At 36.6% G+C, this 17,875-nt stretch overlaps 1 protein-coding gene across 1 annotated transcript in view; it reads right to left on the minus strand.

Annotated features, from left to right (window-relative positions):
- The window catches only part of DNAH10 (dynein axonemal heavy chain 10), a 57,664-nt gene that overhangs the window by 36,090 nt on the left and 3,699 nt on the right, over nucleotides 1–17,875 (minus strand). The window contains exons 5-28 of the mRNA XM_076352607.1: nucleotides 17,069–17,184; nucleotides 16,346–16,571; nucleotides 15,321–15,478; nucleotides 14,380–14,610; nucleotides 13,533–13,723; nucleotides 12,899–13,097; nucleotides 11,950–12,144; nucleotides 11,149–11,319; nucleotides 10,225–10,401; nucleotides 9,743–9,865; nucleotides 8,865–9,034; nucleotides 7,985–8,136; nucleotides 7,412–7,576; nucleotides 6,518–6,725; nucleotides 5,460–5,616; nucleotides 3,989–4,465; nucleotides 3,359–3,517; nucleotides 2,905–3,021; nucleotides 2,730–2,832; nucleotides 2,333–2,511; nucleotides 1,447–1,658; nucleotides 974–1,130; nucleotides 305–538; nucleotides 81–203 (exon numbers count right to left, since the gene is read on the minus strand). Coding sequence (XP_076208722.1) covers nucleotides 81–203; nucleotides 305–538; nucleotides 974–1,130; nucleotides 1,447–1,658; nucleotides 2,333–2,511; nucleotides 2,730–2,832; nucleotides 2,905–3,021; nucleotides 3,359–3,517; nucleotides 3,989–4,465; nucleotides 5,460–5,616; nucleotides 6,518–6,725; nucleotides 7,412–7,576; nucleotides 7,985–8,136; nucleotides 8,865–9,034; nucleotides 9,743–9,865; nucleotides 10,225–10,401; nucleotides 11,149–11,319; nucleotides 11,950–12,144; nucleotides 12,899–13,097; nucleotides 13,533–13,723; nucleotides 14,380–14,610; nucleotides 15,321–15,478; nucleotides 16,346–16,571; nucleotides 17,069–17,184 — 4,400 coding nt within the window. The remainder of the gene's footprint in view (nucleotides 1–80; nucleotides 204–304; nucleotides 539–973; nucleotides 1,131–1,446; nucleotides 1,659–2,332; nucleotides 2,512–2,729; nucleotides 2,833–2,904; nucleotides 3,022–3,358; nucleotides 3,518–3,988; nucleotides 4,466–5,459; nucleotides 5,617–6,517; nucleotides 6,726–7,411; nucleotides 7,577–7,984; nucleotides 8,137–8,864; nucleotides 9,035–9,742; nucleotides 9,866–10,224; nucleotides 10,402–11,148; nucleotides 11,320–11,949; nucleotides 12,145–12,898; nucleotides 13,098–13,532; nucleotides 13,724–14,379; nucleotides 14,611–15,320; nucleotides 15,479–16,345; nucleotides 16,572–17,068; nucleotides 17,185–17,875) is intronic.

Here is a 17,875-nt window from a genome sequence, read left to right on the forward strand (position 1 = left end):
GAAGACTACAGCTAACTATGGAACTGGAAGCAAAATGCACTAAATAATTATGCTGATCACATGTCAAGTCAGTTACTTGCCTTTTTAAAAATCCTGTCTATGCTGTCAAATATATTGGCTTCCTCTGGAAGCTGTGATCTGATATCTCCACCAATAAAGATGCTCTCCAGGTACATCCATTTTCTCTGAACCACCATCCAGATCTAAGAATCAAATGTTACCATCAAAGAAAAAAAAAATACAACAGAAAACCCTGATTATAAATAACAACATTAATTATTTAGTCCAGCACTTTCCTCCCTACCTCGATGACTTCACCAATCAATGACAGAGTTTTTTCCCAGTGGTGAACGGTTGAAAGGAAAGGACCCACAAATCGACTGCCCAAAACACTCTGAAGATTGACATTGTTGTCATCAAGAATCTCTAAAATTTCATCTACTGATCCCAGAATAAAGCCTCGCTTCTCAGTGCCTTTGAAGTACATTTGTACAGTGAATTTCAGGTGTTCCCATGTTTCTGCTATTTCCTTCACACCCTGCACGTGAGCATAAAAAGATGCATGTTTCAGTCTTCAAAAACTAGAGAACTATAATCTTAGCATAAAAATGAAACAATTAATTCAGCAAAATTTTTGCACAGATTTTCTAACTCTGGTTTATAAAGAAGGGTCTATTTCAAAACATCATGACGGCAACAGAATGGATCCTTCTTCGGATCCTTTTTCATAGGCCAGACTTGCTTATTGTAATAACAGAAATCCAATATACTGCTGCCAAAGCCAAGATAGCTAGGATTCTGTGCCCTGTGGTAGCTTATTAACAGAGCTATTGATCCTAGTTGCCATCAGTTACATCATGGCAGCTTCCTGAAGATGGCCAAACTTGCTGTCATGCCAATATAAAAATCTCAAATAAAACACAGACTGTTGTCATCTGTGTCTTTTTAGTTTTATTACGATTTTTTACATTACCTTCTCAATGCTAAGTTCCTTAACAGCAGTTCCGACTATTTCACTGATAACATCTGAGTGTCTGTGAAGTTCCATAGCGAACATATTCTCCAAAGTAAATGTTTCTGTTGTCATTTCAAAACTTGTTCCTGTTCTCTCCATAAGGTCTTGCCAATGCCTGTTTTAAATTGACACATCAACAATTGTACCAACCACCACGATACAGTAAAAATGAAAACAACTGTAATTTAATATATAATAGTGAAACCATGTTTAGCATTCTAGTGTTTAAACAAGAACTAGTATTTTGAATACATAAAGTGTCCTAGTCATTGTAGTCACCTTGCATGCTATTACACAAGTTCATTAAGCAGAAAGTAAAGTTCCAAGCTGCAGGACATGGCGTGACCCCAGTAACTGAAATTAAAAGTTCTAACAAAACAAATAAAATCTTCCTATATATAGAAAATGGATTTAAATACATCAAAGCAAACCTTTCTCTTAAAGCTTCATTTTTCAAATCAAGCAACAAAGGAATGGAGTCTTGAAATGCCTTCATTTTTGTTTCCAAGTGAAAGGCTACTGGCATACTGCGTACTTGTTTGGGCAGCTTTCGAAGGGCTTTAAGAAATCCCTCAATTCCTTCCTGAAGAAACTGGACATTGAGGTTTATCCAGAGTGTCTGAGACCATTCCTTTTTAGCTGCCTGGGAAGAAGGTCATCAGGAGGGAAAAAAAATCATATTTCCTTTTAGTTCTGACCAAAAAAAAAAAAAATCTTTCCACTACAGTAGGATCTAGAGACACAGTCAGGATGCAGATGTAATTGTATTAACATTTTACAAACAGAGGAAGAGACAGGTTCATGTCCAAGACAGATTCATAGCCAAACACAACCAGTTGTATAAGAAATAATCAAAAGGAAATATGGGGAACAGGAAAAGCATCCTTAAGAGCATACTTTACAAGGCATTTTAATTTTGGAAAAATAAAACTTATTAAAAAATAGTTAAGATCAATTAAAGCCCAAGATACCCATTGTCACCTGTGCACATACTATATCCAAAAGTCATTCCAGTGAAATGATCAGGAGACTTGTGCAGTAAAATGGCACCCAATAATTATTAGTGGGAGGGAGGTCTGCTCCTATCTGATAAGAGTATGTGTTTGGTCCACTATAAAGGCATTGATAGTCCTGTACTAACATCATTAAAATCATTCCATGGTGCTAGTCAATTATGGGTCACAGCTTACTTCATGCAAAGGCTTAGAACAGAGCTGATAGTAACTAGAGGGCAATGCAGCCTCTTCTTCTCTCCCCCACCTTTTCTGTACGTGCATGAATATGTGTGCGTCTGTGTATGCACGGTGTAATACTTACTTTTTGTAATTCATAAATTTCATAGATCTGCTTTAGACCTTTCATATCATTCTGTGCTTTCATTAAGTCAGGGTACACTGTAACTGGCAAGTCAAAAAGTTTCTCAACACTGCCCAGTTCCTGATGAATTTTTTCCAGTTTTTCCACTTCTTTTTCAAAAATGTCCATGAGTTCCAATCCTGGGAAAGGAGAGGAATTTTTCTAGGTAAACAATCCCATGGATCATGGGGAATAAATAAGACAGCATTTGCCTGTAGAAGTTATAGTACCACATTCCTGGTTGATCAGTTTGTATGTTAATAAGAAAACACAATTTTCTTGTTTTACATAAAATTTGAAGAATTGTCCGAAGACTAATATTTTTAAGACATCACTTTACACACATTAATCCATTTACCTTTATCAAGATTTTCCCCAACAGCACCAGGCCCTTCGGTCATGAATTTATGGAAGAAATCTTCTATCTCTTTGCTGTAGTCCTCAATTTGTTGCTCTGTGATCTAAAGAGAACAGTGTTTAAATTGTTTTCCTTTCCATTTCTAATTTTTTTCAATATTAATTACAAATATTACCTTTGTGAATGTTCTTTTTATGCCTCCAAGGTTGTGATCAACTTCTGACGCTTCAAAGAAGAGAGTCTCCCACTTTTCCCTAATCTTATCAGCCATCTCTTGCTCTTCTTTAGCTACCTAAAACAAAACAAGTAACATCTCTCACAAGAAATAATTAGTCACAAGAAAGTGAGGAATATGTGCTCACATTATAAATTTGCAAAACACAAAACCAGCATTGAAGTGATCTAAATCAGATTTAAACACATGCAATATGTCCATTTTAAAGTGGAGATACTGTTTTGAGAAGGGGGTTTAGACTAGACAATCTCCAGACATCCCTTCTAACCTCAGCAGTACTGTGATTCTGTAAAATGTCTTAAAAGAAAAACATTTATTCATTCACATGTGAGGCATTTGTGCCCCTAGCTCAAATCTGAAATGTTTTATGAGGCAAGGCATAACATGCACTTACTGGAATATTGTACATTGCAAGAGTTCGGTATCTCTCCCAGATGTCTAAGTATTTCAGTTCCACTTTGAAGGACATGCCTTTGATCTCCGCAATTGTGCCAAGGACAATTCTCAGATCTTCCAGGGAATCTGGAGGTCTCTTAAGACTCTGTGATAAGCTCTGTAAAAAGTAAAAATAATTTCTAGAAGCAACACTGACAAGGCAATTAGGCAGAATTATAATTATTAGTCAAACACAAAACACAAGTAAATAACATGCAGATTCATTTTCATTTTTAGTCTATGTGATAAAGATAACACACACACACACAAAAAATAAAAACAACAAAAAGTAAACCCCAGGACAGAAGGGATGTTTTTGCTACAACAAAATAGGAGTTGTAAGCAGCAGTTTAAAGGGAACTTCAGAATTACCAGTATGAACCTCTCAGCAGTACAGGAGTGAGAAAGTCCTGGGTTTTCATGTTACTACTCTCTCCTGTTTCCCAGCTACAGAGAGGGACAGCTCACCTCTTTACATATGACATACCAGAATACACCAGACAGTTTCAACCAATTTGGAGCGTGGTTTAGATCGTCACCTACTACTCAGTGCTAGCTACATCATACAACAGGAACTGAAAACACCTACCTGAATCTCCTCCTGAAGACTGAAGAGTTCCTTTCTTGCAGACTCATTAAGCAACTTTCCAAGTGAAATCACCCAGCCTCTAGCATTCTCCTGCACTGTGTAGGCTAAAGGAGCCAGCTGAAGCCTGATAAATTGTTCATCTTTAATCAAGGGCTGTTGAGTCACTTCTTGAGCCACCTTCATATAGAACTGCAACTCTTCATCAAAGGTGATACAAGCAGGCTTTTCTGCAGCTAACCTCTCCATGACTATGGCTTTGTCTAATTTCCACAGCAGGTGGTACCTCTTCCACTGGTTCAAATACTTGCTGAGAGAAGCCAGGAGTTTGTGGACATTCTGAGTGATGAGAATGGCCTGTTCAATTATCAGGGGGTTCTGGGAGACATCACTGTAAAAGCTGAAAGTGATAACTTCATCTTCCTTGACATGCTGAGGAGGGCATTCAATACATGTACCATGCATCCATCGTACAAAATGCTAGAGTTTTCAAGACAGAGTTGAAAAACAGTTACTTTGTAGAGAGTCATTTTAGTCAAATCATTCATCATTATTTAGGAGACTATGTAGGAGGTGGTGTGAATGATGTCTCAAATCAATTGTTTTTCTGACAGCAAGAAAAGAGATTACATTTTCCCATAAACCTGAGAGAAGAGTTAATTTCATCCTACAAAATCTTTCCATGCATTATTCAGTCTGCTTTTAAAATCTACACTGAGCAACAATATAGCATGACACAGAGAAATAGGTATTAGATCAAACAGGCTGGATGCAGCAGCGGAGCAGCCCAGCAAATCTGAGCATAGGAAGCACACTTAACCTAAATTTATTCATTCCAGGTGACATCTGGAATCATTTCTCCATCAGCACAGGGCAAGAACACTGCCACAATATTTGGCTTCTTTTCTGGAAAGCAGTTCAATGTGAACATACTTATGCAGGGAAATATTGCTACACCTTTGCCAGCAAGCTAGATATTTCATCTGCTCTAAACCCGCTGTCCTAGATGTGTCCTAGATGCCCTTCTCCCAACATTTTCTGAACTGTTTTTCTGCTGCTTTTGAGGAGAGCCGTAATATAGAGAAGGCTACTCACATTCCTTACTCCACCAGCTTATTCATACATCAGAAAGCAACATCTGCAGTGCAATCTGAAAAGTATTTCCTTCTGATGTATGCTGATTTATAGAACCAAATCATGTCCTTACACTGGCAAAACTGCTGAAAAGTAACAAATAGTTTTGCCTGAGTAAAAATTGCATGAAGCTTTATGGCAATTTTTTTCCTTTGTAATCTCTTTGTAAAATTAGGACAGTCTGCAAAATTAGAACAATGTACCACATATTTTGATTTCAAGATAAAGGTATATGAATCTTCCCTTTGACATTTATGCTTGCTCAAACATAAAGCAAGATTAATTCATTATTCATTCGCAAGCAAACTCTGGCAACAAGTAAATCTTTATCAAAAATCACCTTAGTGACCTCAACACAGTCTTGGATACATTGTACAGTCATTTTGTCAATCTCACTGCCATTAGGTTGCAAGATTATCTCAGGAACAGATAAAATAGCTTCTGTTTGGAACAGTGGTACATTTGCAAGAACAGCTGCATTAAAAGCCTGCAAATTCCTGGGAAAGGAGAAAAAACATGTCAAAGATAGTAATAATCAGGTGCTTCCCCCCATGGAAATACCCAACAGAGACTGCAATTACCAGGTATGTGCTTAGATATGTAAGCAGGTCTCTCTGAAGTCAGTTACCACCTGTTTCAGCTGGAAACACTGATGTGTATCGGAGCAAAATTGTCTCTCTAATACTGATTTAATGCAAAAGATTGACTAGCTAAAAGAAGCTATTGGAAGGAATGAATGGGGATACCCTGGTCCAAAAGGACCCTGAGACTACGGTCAACTCCATTGCAAGAGTCCAGCCAAAAAAGCACAATGAAGGCAGCTGAGCATGGACCAGATTACGAAGACATGGATCATGAGAAGAAGAGATGGCTGGGAAGCTTTTATAACCCTGCAATGCTCTATTGTAATAAAATCTTGCTTATAATATAAGCCTTTATAATATCTTACTACAGGAACCTCCTTGGCCCCAGCTGCTGCAGAACAGGTAAAGTAAAATCCAACAAACCCTTGTTCTTGTACTGGTGTCCCCTGCATTACAGGGATGTGTCTGGCACCCAGACACCAAGTTCTCAAAATGGTATTCTTTAGTAAAACAAAACCTTGATTTTAAAAATAAACCAGGGATATGCAACTACACACACTGCAGAAAATGTATCTTATTTCTCTCTTCTGCTAACAACATGCCAATATCTATTTTCTCAGAATTTGGGTTTCTCCTGTACCTTGTTATCAGTTCTCCATTCTTCGCAGGAAAAAAACAGTACAAATACAAATCTGTCTCAAACTGCAAATCACTGAGGTGTTCAAACAGAATATCAGTATACATACTGATCAAGAGATCCAGAAAAACCCGAAGATAAAAGACTGAAAATCCATTAAGCAAACAATTTACTTACTTCACAATTAACTGTGTCAACACCTGATAAATCCTATTTTCCCAGTATGCATAATAGGAAGTTAATTTTGGAGATTTGCCACTGTTTGTATTGGCAACTCGTCCTTCCACTTTTATTAGCAATTGTGAAATGGCAGTATATTTTCTAACCATGTGTGCCACATCTTTTGCTCTTTCACACTTAAGATACTCAAAAAATTCTTTCGCTTCTGCAAAAGATACAAAAAATAGCATTATTAACTGCAAAAGACCTAACAGATTTGCATACTGGAATAATTAGCTGGACTTTATTTGTGAACATGAAATTGATCTTGTATAAAAAAAACTTCACTTACTAATGCTTAATTTATTAATATTTCAGCCCTCTGATTTTATATGGCTTCAATTATTTAATAGCAACCATTAGATGTGAAAGTAACCTTTTTAAGACTTACAAAGTGTTGAAAGAAATTTGGTCCATCACCCACTCCCTCAAGTGACCCGGAGACCTGGGAGACAATCCCCTCACTGCAATTTCCATCTGAGGAAACCAGTTCAGGTCAGATGGCCTAGAAGAGAGCTGACACTCCATGCAGATTGCAGCTCTAAGACTACACTACTGCATGCAAGAAGGATAAGGAAATCAAAGGAAAGCTAGGGGGAAAGTGATCAAAAGCAAGGTAGACACAAGTCAAGTGATCTACTTGTATACTCATCTTTATGTTTCTCTCATTGACGCCATCAAATTTAGGGTACTAAAGCTCTGCTTGTGCTTCCTTTGTTACACCATGAAATACTACTGTAACTAGTTTTGGTAACAATTAAAAGGGTTGATCTTAGCAACTAAAAATGCAAAGTAGCAGACAGAGCAAAATAAAACATCACAGAGCTTGGAAATGAAAATATAAAGACTTACTAGGAAGTTCATCACCATTTTTTGAAAGCGGAAACTTAAAGAGATTTGTTGATTCTATGAACAGAAGTTTGTTGCTTATGTCTTCAGAATTATTATGAATCTGACGGACAAGTGATTCAAACTTCCTGATGGCTTGTGTACATCGGACAATAAAGTCACCAATACCTTGAAATAAATCACAACCATTTGTTTTTTTTTTCTTTTAACAAATATTTCACCAATGCATCAAAATTGACACAACCAGATGCGTTTTCTCTGAGAATGAACTGATGCTCTGCGGAAAGATAGATTAGGTGATTTCTCACCTAATCCTTCATCTAGCTCCCTTACAGCTGTTATCTAAGGGTCTCTATCCATTTCCACTCAGTATTTTAAATACAATAAAAACATAAGAAATAACCTCCTGGATCAGAGTCTGTCTAACCTACTATTCTGACTCTGACCGTGGCAATAGGATGTACCATTTCGGGATACATTGCTGCCATATGACATCAAAAATTGAGTGCAGAATTGAAGAGATTTTTTAACTGAAAATCAGTATCTGAGGCCATTTTAAAATAGTATCTCCATTACCTAAGGAGTTCCAATTGAGTCTTCTGTGCCCTGATTTGAATACTCTCCAGAGTTCTTGAATATGGTCATCAAGAAGTTTGGTTTCTGCTTCATTCAGTGTTCCCATTAATCTGTGATAGCGATCCAGCATGTTTTTCAACCCATTTGTATACCTAATGAGTGTAAGAAACACAACAACAACAAAACATAAAAATCAGGATTTTCTGGAAATACAGCTCTGAACTCAGATCAAAGAGCAGATCACTTCCATCATTCTGTTCAGAGTTCCATATAAAGCAAAATTTGCAGAAATAACCACTGAATATGAATTGATTATAAATGCAATTCATTTCCTATTGAAAACAAAAGAAAAATTTCATACAGCTCCAGTAGTAGCTAGACCAACTTCTCCTGCCCCAACTCAGAAAAAGTTTTTAAGACAGCCTCAGTTTGAAGCACGTAAGTGAACTCAACAGGTGAACTTTAAAATCCAGTTAGGGCTCTTATCGGCATACCTGTGTGTTAAATGCCTGTGATAATTTGGGCAAAAGTGACTTATCCAAAGCTACACAAGAAGAAAGCGGCAGTGAGTTTAAATGTGAACCGAAATCTAAATGGCACGATTCATTGCAAAACAAATTACTTTCCTTGTTGTTTCTCAGATTTGACGACATGTTAATTCGTATGACATAGTCCTACGGGATGAAGGATGCAGACAGTGCCAGAGAAAAGGTTATTAGTGCAACATGGCCATTAGTAATTTTACCCTTAAAAAAAAAATCACTAAGAGCTCTCATATTTCCAAAATGTGATGACTCGGGGACCATTTTGGTTTGGAGTGAAATCACTTGAAACACAGCCCTAAGTCTGTATGTGAGCAGATATTCTGTTACAGCCTTACCTAAGATATTTGTCTTCCTGTAATGCCACATATCTTGCTATTTCTGGGACTGGAAACCCTAGTTGTTCCATGTACTTTGTTTCAACAATAATCTCTTGGAGTATGGGAGAAAAATTCACTATGAAGCGGACACCTTTCTTTGTGGTGACAGGCTCCTCTGTTACAGAGCTCTACAACACAAGAAAGAGCAGCAGAAAGGAGAGGATCACCCAACCGTTACAATGCAATGAAAAGGTTAGCTCTTGGAGACATTTGATAAGGCAGTAGGTAAAAGTCAGAATGGCTGACATTCAGACCTTGTGGAAATGCCTTTAAAATTCGATAGCAACCTCAACATTCTAGTTTCAGAAATTATACACAACTACTTCTTCAGTGAAAGCTGATTAAAAGAAACAAACCAAATCACCTCTGTCTACATACTGCTTGCAACCAGTTACAACAGAAATCCCAGTGGAAGTTCATAGTCAGACAAAAGCTTAATTAGAACAGGATTCTGCATGATCTCTGCTGGGAACCTACCTCTACATAACTTCAGTCCCAAGTTTTGTTGTAACATCCCAAAGATGTTGCACCAAAACCCAAAAATTAACAGGAATTACAGCACAGAACACACAAAGAAACAACATTCATCCATTTGCCAGGTCATTCAGCAACTGAGTCTTATAAAGGACCACAAACTGGTCTGAGTTCTGAGCTCAGAACTTTTGAAATTTTCCTTTCAAAAACAGTGTTTAAAATATTATTCTTAGAAAAATCTCACTGACCATTAGATAGGTTTCAGTTCTTCCCCATAGAGAAGTCTGGTATGCTATCTTCCTGTATCTCACCTGCTCAGAACTCTCTGGATTAACGTGGGTTGCAGCCCCACCAGTGATGACAGTCAGCAGAGTATTTTTCAATAACAGTGGGAGTGTCTGTTCTGTCCCATCTCTCCACTGATTGTATTTTTGATCTTCATACTCTTTCATCCTCTTGGCCACTTGAAGATATATTTGTTTTACCTAGAAAGGAAAATTCTGTGTAACTCATTTTAAAGACCATGAGAAATGTTCAACTAACCTGTCTTAATATGTTGTCTTAAAATGGTTTCTAACTTTCATTAGATGAGAAGGCAAGTAATGCCTTGTAATTAATGCAGGCGATGGAGAATTCAGGCTCTTGAATTCTGTCATTGCTTCTGTCACCATCTCTCTGGGAAACAGTGGGAAGGTCCCAATCAGCTTTTCATGTCTAACATGGTTTGCTGTGTGCAAAGACATTCTTGGAACTTCACCTCACATAAGAGCACTTTCACATCTTTAGAAAAAGGGTAGGAAGAAAGTATTTATTCCTTCATTAAATATCAGAAGAACTAACGTACTTCCTTTCCACGTTCACTAGCAAGCAACTCCCCTACTTCTTGAAATCGAATAATAGTGTGTTTGATCCGATAGAAAAGGGATCGGGACCAGTATATTGCTCCAGCCACTGGAGGATGATTCTTGTACAAAGGTGGATCCTTGAGGTTCTGAACAAAGATTTGCTTAACATTTTCGACCTAGAAGAGAATAAAATATTGCAAAGAATCATTTCTCCACTTGCTTGTCCATGGTCAGTATCTAACCTGGTACACAGCACAAGCTCTGAAGCTAATTCCAGCAGCAGGATAAAAACAATTCTTTTTTTTTCATGCATCTCTTGTTTGTATTAATTGCATTACAGAGAATGTCTTCCTTTCTATATCCTGTGGAACTGCTATTGTGGCAGCGTTTTCTGTAAGATTACATTTTATCGTTAAACTCAATGTTCTTTGAAATATCAAGAAAAATGCTATGACATGAAAAGCTTTCCAACATACAGGCTTCAACATGTCAGAAATTATTTCCGCCTTCATGGTTGATCTCTGACACCTCTTGGTCATACCATGAACTTGTTGCCCATCACAAGAAAGATGCAGGGTATGAAAGATGTATTTTCTCAGGAAGGACTACTGTTGAACTGCTGTTCACGAGGTAAAGGAATAGCCACAAGCCTTGTTGCATTCAGAGTACATGCAAACACCTTTCAGTTCCCAGACAGTGCCACACATATACAGATACGCACATCCATTTCAGCAAATTAACTGTGCTATTTCTCCAATAGGCTCCAAAAAAGTGAGAGCAATTATTATGTTTATTTTGTAAAACTTGTCAGTCTTTCAGATAGTAAATGACACTATACAGGTATTTAGACATATACACAAATTTATGATTTTCACTAGGTAAAGAGCTTCATGTACTACATAAGAAATCCTTAAATTAAATACCTCTTTACAGTATTGGTCCAAAATATCATTGAACTTCATCATCATCTGCTTATTAACCGTTTCACGAGTATGGATGTGTTTGAAGTTTAACAGCATGTCAAATGCAGCTTCTGCTGATCGAAGGGTCTTAAAAGATTCATCAATAAAGTTTTTGGTCTCTTCTTCAATAACCTAAACAAAGGAAGAAGGCCAAGAAATCCTATCACTTAGAGATTCCTCTTGCAAAACCAAGATAGGAAGGCAAAATGAAAATCCTTTTTTATAATAGTGGTCAAGCATATTTTTACTATTCTTTGTCTTATAAACTACTAACAAACTGATGGCTTTCCAGCATGCTGCAGGAAATTAATGTTAATTAATGTGTCTGCTGGGCAGGTATATAAATCACAAAAAACACTGTAACAATTTGGACTTTGTGGGTATTCTCAGCTGAGGGGTGAAGGACTGAATGAATCCAGAAAAGGAAGTTTTACTTCTTTGTAGGACATGATTGAGACATGTCAGCACATGAGTACAGGGAGGTCATATGTAGCCTCTGTTCATGCTGTAGCGATTCTGCCAATGAACAAAAAGTATGCTTCACCATTTTCAAGATAAAATGAAACTATAAACAAAAACAACTTGGAAACAGAATACTGACTTTAAAAATGGGTCAAATTCCTCACGTCTTCATTTACATATTTATTCATATATTCTTTTCTTTTGCAAACTTACATTTTCTTTAAATGAAAATGTTGGTATTCTAGAAGGAATTTGTATATAGGAAGTAAGGGGGGGGAGATCACAGTGTGTGGTACTTACTGAAACTTCTTCTTTAAATTCTTCCATAATCAATTTCCAGTCATGTGCGCTTTTGATGCTAAAAGGGTCAAAAGTCAGTTCTTCCACAGGACTAGTTAGTCCATTTACTGCTCTCAGTAGATCATCAATACGCTTTGGATCCCCCGTGACAGTTTTCAGTTCAGGACCAAATATATTGTAAAACTCTTCAATGATCTGTTAATTCAGAAGAACATACCAGAATGCTTTATTTTTAATAGGTTTTTTTCTGCTATTTAACACATCTTTCTGATATTATTTCCTTTAAAAAATAAAAACAGCTCAGAGAATGTTCAATTCGTGCTCTGATCTACATTTCGTATATTTCTATACAAGACACTAAGTAGCTTTATGAAAAAAAAAAAACACTCTACAGGCCCAACACTTCAGTTATTAAAACAGGTAATAGGGTTTTTTTATTCCCCTTTTCACATATGCAGTTTTTACATACACAGTCTATAGCATCTCACCATTGAGGAACCACTAATATTGCTAGTTACTCTGACTTAAATTAGCCTAAACATAGCATCTCTCCATTCATATGTTATCCTGCAATTGATATACTGATTCATATATGGTGAAATTTTATATTATAGTATACTTAAATGGTTATTTTATCTAAAATTACATCATTAAGCTAGCAACCCATGAAAACTGCAAATCTGTGAAACAGTTGTTACAAGTCTGCATGTTCATAACAGCAATGTACGCAGTAATATCTTTCCTCAACCAGTACCTTGAGAAGAGTTATGTCGTCTCAAGCATTAAGTGCAGCTTTGTTGGAATCAAAGGCATTGCTCAGGTCTTAAACACAAAACCACTCACAAAACTAAAGGCTGTTAACATTTCAACAACTACAATACAAAAGAATCTCCTCTACAGAATAAGACACTGATCACACAATCCCTTTATTTATTGTCTCTATTACTACCTGCAAAATATCATACAGATCTTGACAGACTGAAGTCATATAATCTGTTTTTTCAAATAAACGTTTTCGGTCAAATTCCCAGTGTTGTTCTCTTCCTGATGCTTCAATTTCAGCACGAACAGCAAAATAACATTTCTTCCATTGTTCAAGAGTGCTTTTGGCTTCTGCTATTTTCTTTTTGGCAGCAGCTCTATCTTCTCTATTAATAAAATCAAAACAGTTAAGATACAATAGAAAGAAAGACTATAGATAGAAAATGATATCTCAACTGGATTAATATACCCTGGTTTAGCAGCTTCTAATTATACAAGATCTACTGATTTTGAAAGGAGACATTATTTCAGGACTGATTTTGATGATATTTATTCCACTTTTTTATCACTATAATTCTGTTGGGTTTATTGATTTATGTCCTTTCAAGACAAAAGAGGACAAGCTCCTATTTCTTCAGGGCTGATTCAGTAATTTATGAAAATTACAAAATAAATTGACTTTTAATTGACCTTCTAATACGACTTCAGATAGTGAAAAACACTGAAACCTATTTGATGAAAGTGTTATCTACTGCACTTCACGTAAAACAAGCAAACCTTTCAATAAATACAGCCTAGTTAAACAGGAATCCAGTACTTACTTAAACAGTGTGTGTAAATCCACAACTTTGTACACTCTTGTTGAAATTTCCCATGCAATTCGTTCCATGAGGGGTACCATCCGTTCATCCTTGTTGTAATGCCGTGAGATAATCCATACCATTCTCAGGGCATTCATCAGTGAAGGAATTGTATCCAAGACAACATTAAACCCAGTGCCATATGTTAAATTCTGTTAAATGTATTATAAATATTGTGAATAAGATGTCATGAAAATATACAGATATATATTCAATAAACCAATATTTATTCTACAGATACCTGAAGTTAAGAAAGTCTGTGACATGGTTAAATAAATAACCCAGTCAAGGAGACACCCTGGTGCCTAAGTAGCACACATGGTTAAGGATGTGTAAATCTGCATCTATTGCTCCAAATGCTTTTTAGGTCCTGTCTCATTAATATTCTCTTTTCTGTAAAAGATGTCCCAAGACTGGTTTTGGCTCAACTCTTTATTTGGATGTTTGGATGATCTTCAATAAAACTTAAAAATTGAGACATCAGTGGCAATCAGTGATAGAAGCTACCTCAAAAATGGAGTAGAGAAATCTTTGTTTTCCCCAGTTCAGCTATGCTATCAAATTCTCCCAAGGCTGCAATTTACAAACCAAGCCGCTCACAGCTCTAGGCTTCTGCTTTCAAATATTGGAACAACTGTAACTCAAACAAAATAAGCAAGCCTTTTTTTTACTAAATATAAAAAAGCTAGAGTATATCTTTATTGCTGATAAAAAGTAAAAAATAAACAAGAGATTATTATATCAACAGAGAAAACAAACTCAGGTAACTACGGTTAAAAATTCACAAAGTTTTCTTAAGGATACATACCTTCAAATGGCGTTCGAGAGTTGAAAGAAACTTAACATTATCTAGAGCTTCCACATGACATTTTCTGAGGTCACTTAAGACTATCTGTAAATCTCCAATATGCTCAGATTCAGCTTCCTGTAATATTTCCAAGACTTTTTGCACATCTGGAAGCTTTGTCTGTTCAGTAAGAGCACTTAAAGTATTATTTCTTTCACGCCAAAGGTCAACTTCTGCAAGTGGACCATTACCCTACAAGTAATGTGGAATAAAATAAAAATTCTAAATTACCATTATCAAGAGTAAAAACCTATAATCAGGACTATATTTGTTCCTTCTTTTCAATATGCTCTTTGCTGAAAAAAACCTGGTATGATTCGACCATGCAAAAAACCCAGACAGAAGAAGATCCTTGGAATCAAGAGTTTTACACATGCTCATGGGGAGTATATCCCTGAGTTGGAGCTGGAGAGTCCATGCTTGCAAAAGCTTATGCACAAGTAACTTTGTAGACATGAAATCCCTCAGTATGTTTAATGGTATTAGTCATATGTGTGTTTGCAGAATCAGAACCTTACAATTGGAATTTTTTTTGTTTGAGAGTACTTTTTTCAAGCAAAAACATAGTCGTCTATTTAAAAAAAAAAAATCGCTGCAGCTTTTAATATTTCATGGCTCTTTAGAAGAGTACAGATAACAAAAGTGCCTTAGTTTTCCACGGTTATCCTGTGTGGGTAGGATCTGAAGTGAGTTACTTTATATTCTATTTATATTCCATTTCCCAGAGTCACACAGTTCCTCACTACTTTTACTCTACTTTACATCAATTAGTAAATGGCTTCCCAAAAATCAAACATGAAGATGGATTAAAAATGAGCACAAACCATTCAAAGAGATTCTTGTGGGGAAATGAAGTAATGTCTCCGGGAATAAAAGAAGCTTGGTGTTATAGGCAGCATTACCTGTGGAACCTTTTTCAGTTGTTCCTCTAGAGCTGTGGATATTAATTTCTGCCAGGTCATTGCACAGCTTTCCAGGGCTTCAATCACTTCTGGAACTGTGGCAAGAACAGTCACTTCTCCATCTAGATTTATAGTTGGCATCTCCAGTTTAATATCTCCTATTGGAAGAAAAAGCACATAGAATTAACTGTCTTGTTCCGCCAGCATTGGTAAAGTAATATCACTGAAATAGCTTACACCTTCCACCTTGTTAGCTACTTGAGGATAGGTAACATACCACCTGCTCTGCCTATTTGAGAATATGGCAAAATGCATCCAGTTGCTTGACAGTTAACACAGTGCAAACAAAGACATATTCCTAGAAATAAATTAAAAGCTCTCAGCTTTTATATTTATTTATATTTTACAGCACTGTTACAAAACCCAATAGTACTTAGGAGTAACTGCTCACAATACAGAAGGACTGGACTCCGCAAGTTATAGTATGGTGAGCTGTTGCTTTAGAATACTGCCCTGTTTTTTGGGGTTTTTTTCTTTTTCACCGGGGTTGTCTTTATTATTACTCTTTTTTTCCAAAATATCTATTTGCTTTGCTGAAGATGATTATCAATCTGCCCATTGTAGGTCACTATGCTCTCCTTAATGGCATGACAGTGGGCCCTGTCAGAGAAGGGATGCTAAACAATATGTGAAAGTCTCATTCGGTCTACCACTTTCTATACCCTGCTATGGCCCTGGGTCCCCTGAACATTGGTAAGCAATGAGGCATGTTTACCCTCTCTCCTATTCTTACTCCAGACTGTTTGAAAGACTATCACCAATTTCATCCATTTCTCCATACCGCCTGCTATACTTCAGGGCAGTAAAAATACTACTATTATCAGCAAAGAGAAACTTTAACCAGGTCTGGAGCTTCCCAAAACCTGTATGTATTTGTTATTCTATATAAAGCCATTCCTACGTGAACCTCTTCCTACTCTCATGTACTCTAACCACCACAGTGCTGGCACAGGCAGAACACTCGCCTTCAGTTTGTTGTATAGTCTGCTGAGTAACACTTAAGAATTTTTGCCTGTTCATTTGAATCTCATTCCTCATCTGAATATTACAGTATTCCACAGGCTGTTCTTTCTTTTCTGCAAGCTCAGTCTCGGGTAAATTCCTTTTTTCAGGATCTGTGTTTTCACTATCTGGATGAAAGGAAGTTTCCTCAGTCTGCTGCTGACTATAGGAGAGAGCTGGTGAAAACACCTATAATTCAAACAGGTACCATAGATTAGATGGTTCATATTAAAAAAGAAAACAATAGAAGTCAGCTTACTCGCAATTCACTTAAGCATTGGATACGTTGTTCTAAAATTTAATTTCTTAAATTAAAGTAGAGCATCTCCTTCCATTTCACTTCTTTAGCATCATTCTCTCTGCCTCAAGTTCTGCAGGGGAATAGCTTCAGCATGCTTTTACAAAAGTCTACCAGCACAAAAATAAAGGTATCTGGTGTCACACTCTTAAAAGTTTCTCATATAGGGCCAGGCAATGAAATAATGCCCGTCTCCACAGCTTTACAAAAATTTGGGAAACAAAATATCAAATAAGGATTAACAAACACTTCATTTTGGCATATGAAGGTCACTCATTAAATATTAGTATTTCTTATGCATGTTCCATATGGTCAGCAGACTACTAAATATGCAAATTGCTCATAGAAACACTCAAGACTCCATATATAAAAGCTGTAACACATTTACCTGTGAGATGGCATTCTTTAGCATCAAAAGAGTATCATCAGTCAGTACACCAAACTTTATCACTTTAGGAAGAACCTCATTAGCTTCAGTCAGGTCATTAGGTTCAGTAACTCTTTCTAAACAGTATACAAACAATTAGCATAAGTCTAATTATTTGATACAGAAAGCATAAAGCATAAACTCCTTTCCATAATAAGTTAAAAGTCCAATAAAACAAACTGTGTTTGTAATAAACTAGGTTTGATGCAAGTCACTTTCAGAACTAGTGCTGGTTTTAATACTGCAGATGCTTTCTCAGAAAGGGTAGAAAAATACTTAAGTGTCATCATCTGACTCTAAGTCTTTACAATCCAGCCTTGTAGTTACCAAATGGTTTTCTGTTCAAACCAAACAGTGGCCTTGATTTTAACTCCTATTCTACAGACAGACCTGGAAAATCTTGCACAGAACTGCCATAAAATGACCAAATACATTATCATAATTTTCTTTTTTTCTCAAATGTCTCAAACATTTCTAGAAAAACTGAAACTAATAGGCACATACAAAATGCTTTGTAGCTTTAAACCACGCATGTTGCTGTGAGCCCGCATAAATGTTTATGCTGGGGCCAGTCTCCGGCACTAAATTAGAGTTAACATACTGTTGATAGTTCCTGCATATAGGTGTGGAAATACCTGTTTGCTTTAGCATAGAAGCTGTTTCCTATGGGACTAGAGCTAGATACTGAGGTCTGATTGTGACCAGAACCAGAGCTACTCCAGATGCTGGAATAACTACTGTCATTGGTTTTATGATAAAAGTATGAAC

The sequence above is a fragment of the Aptenodytes patagonicus genome, chromosome 15 (assembly GCF_965638725.1).
Source record: "Aptenodytes patagonicus chromosome 15, bAptPat1.pri.cur, whole genome shotgun sequence".
Taxonomy (NCBI): domain Eukaryota; kingdom Metazoa; phylum Chordata; class Aves; order Sphenisciformes; family Spheniscidae; genus Aptenodytes; species Aptenodytes patagonicus.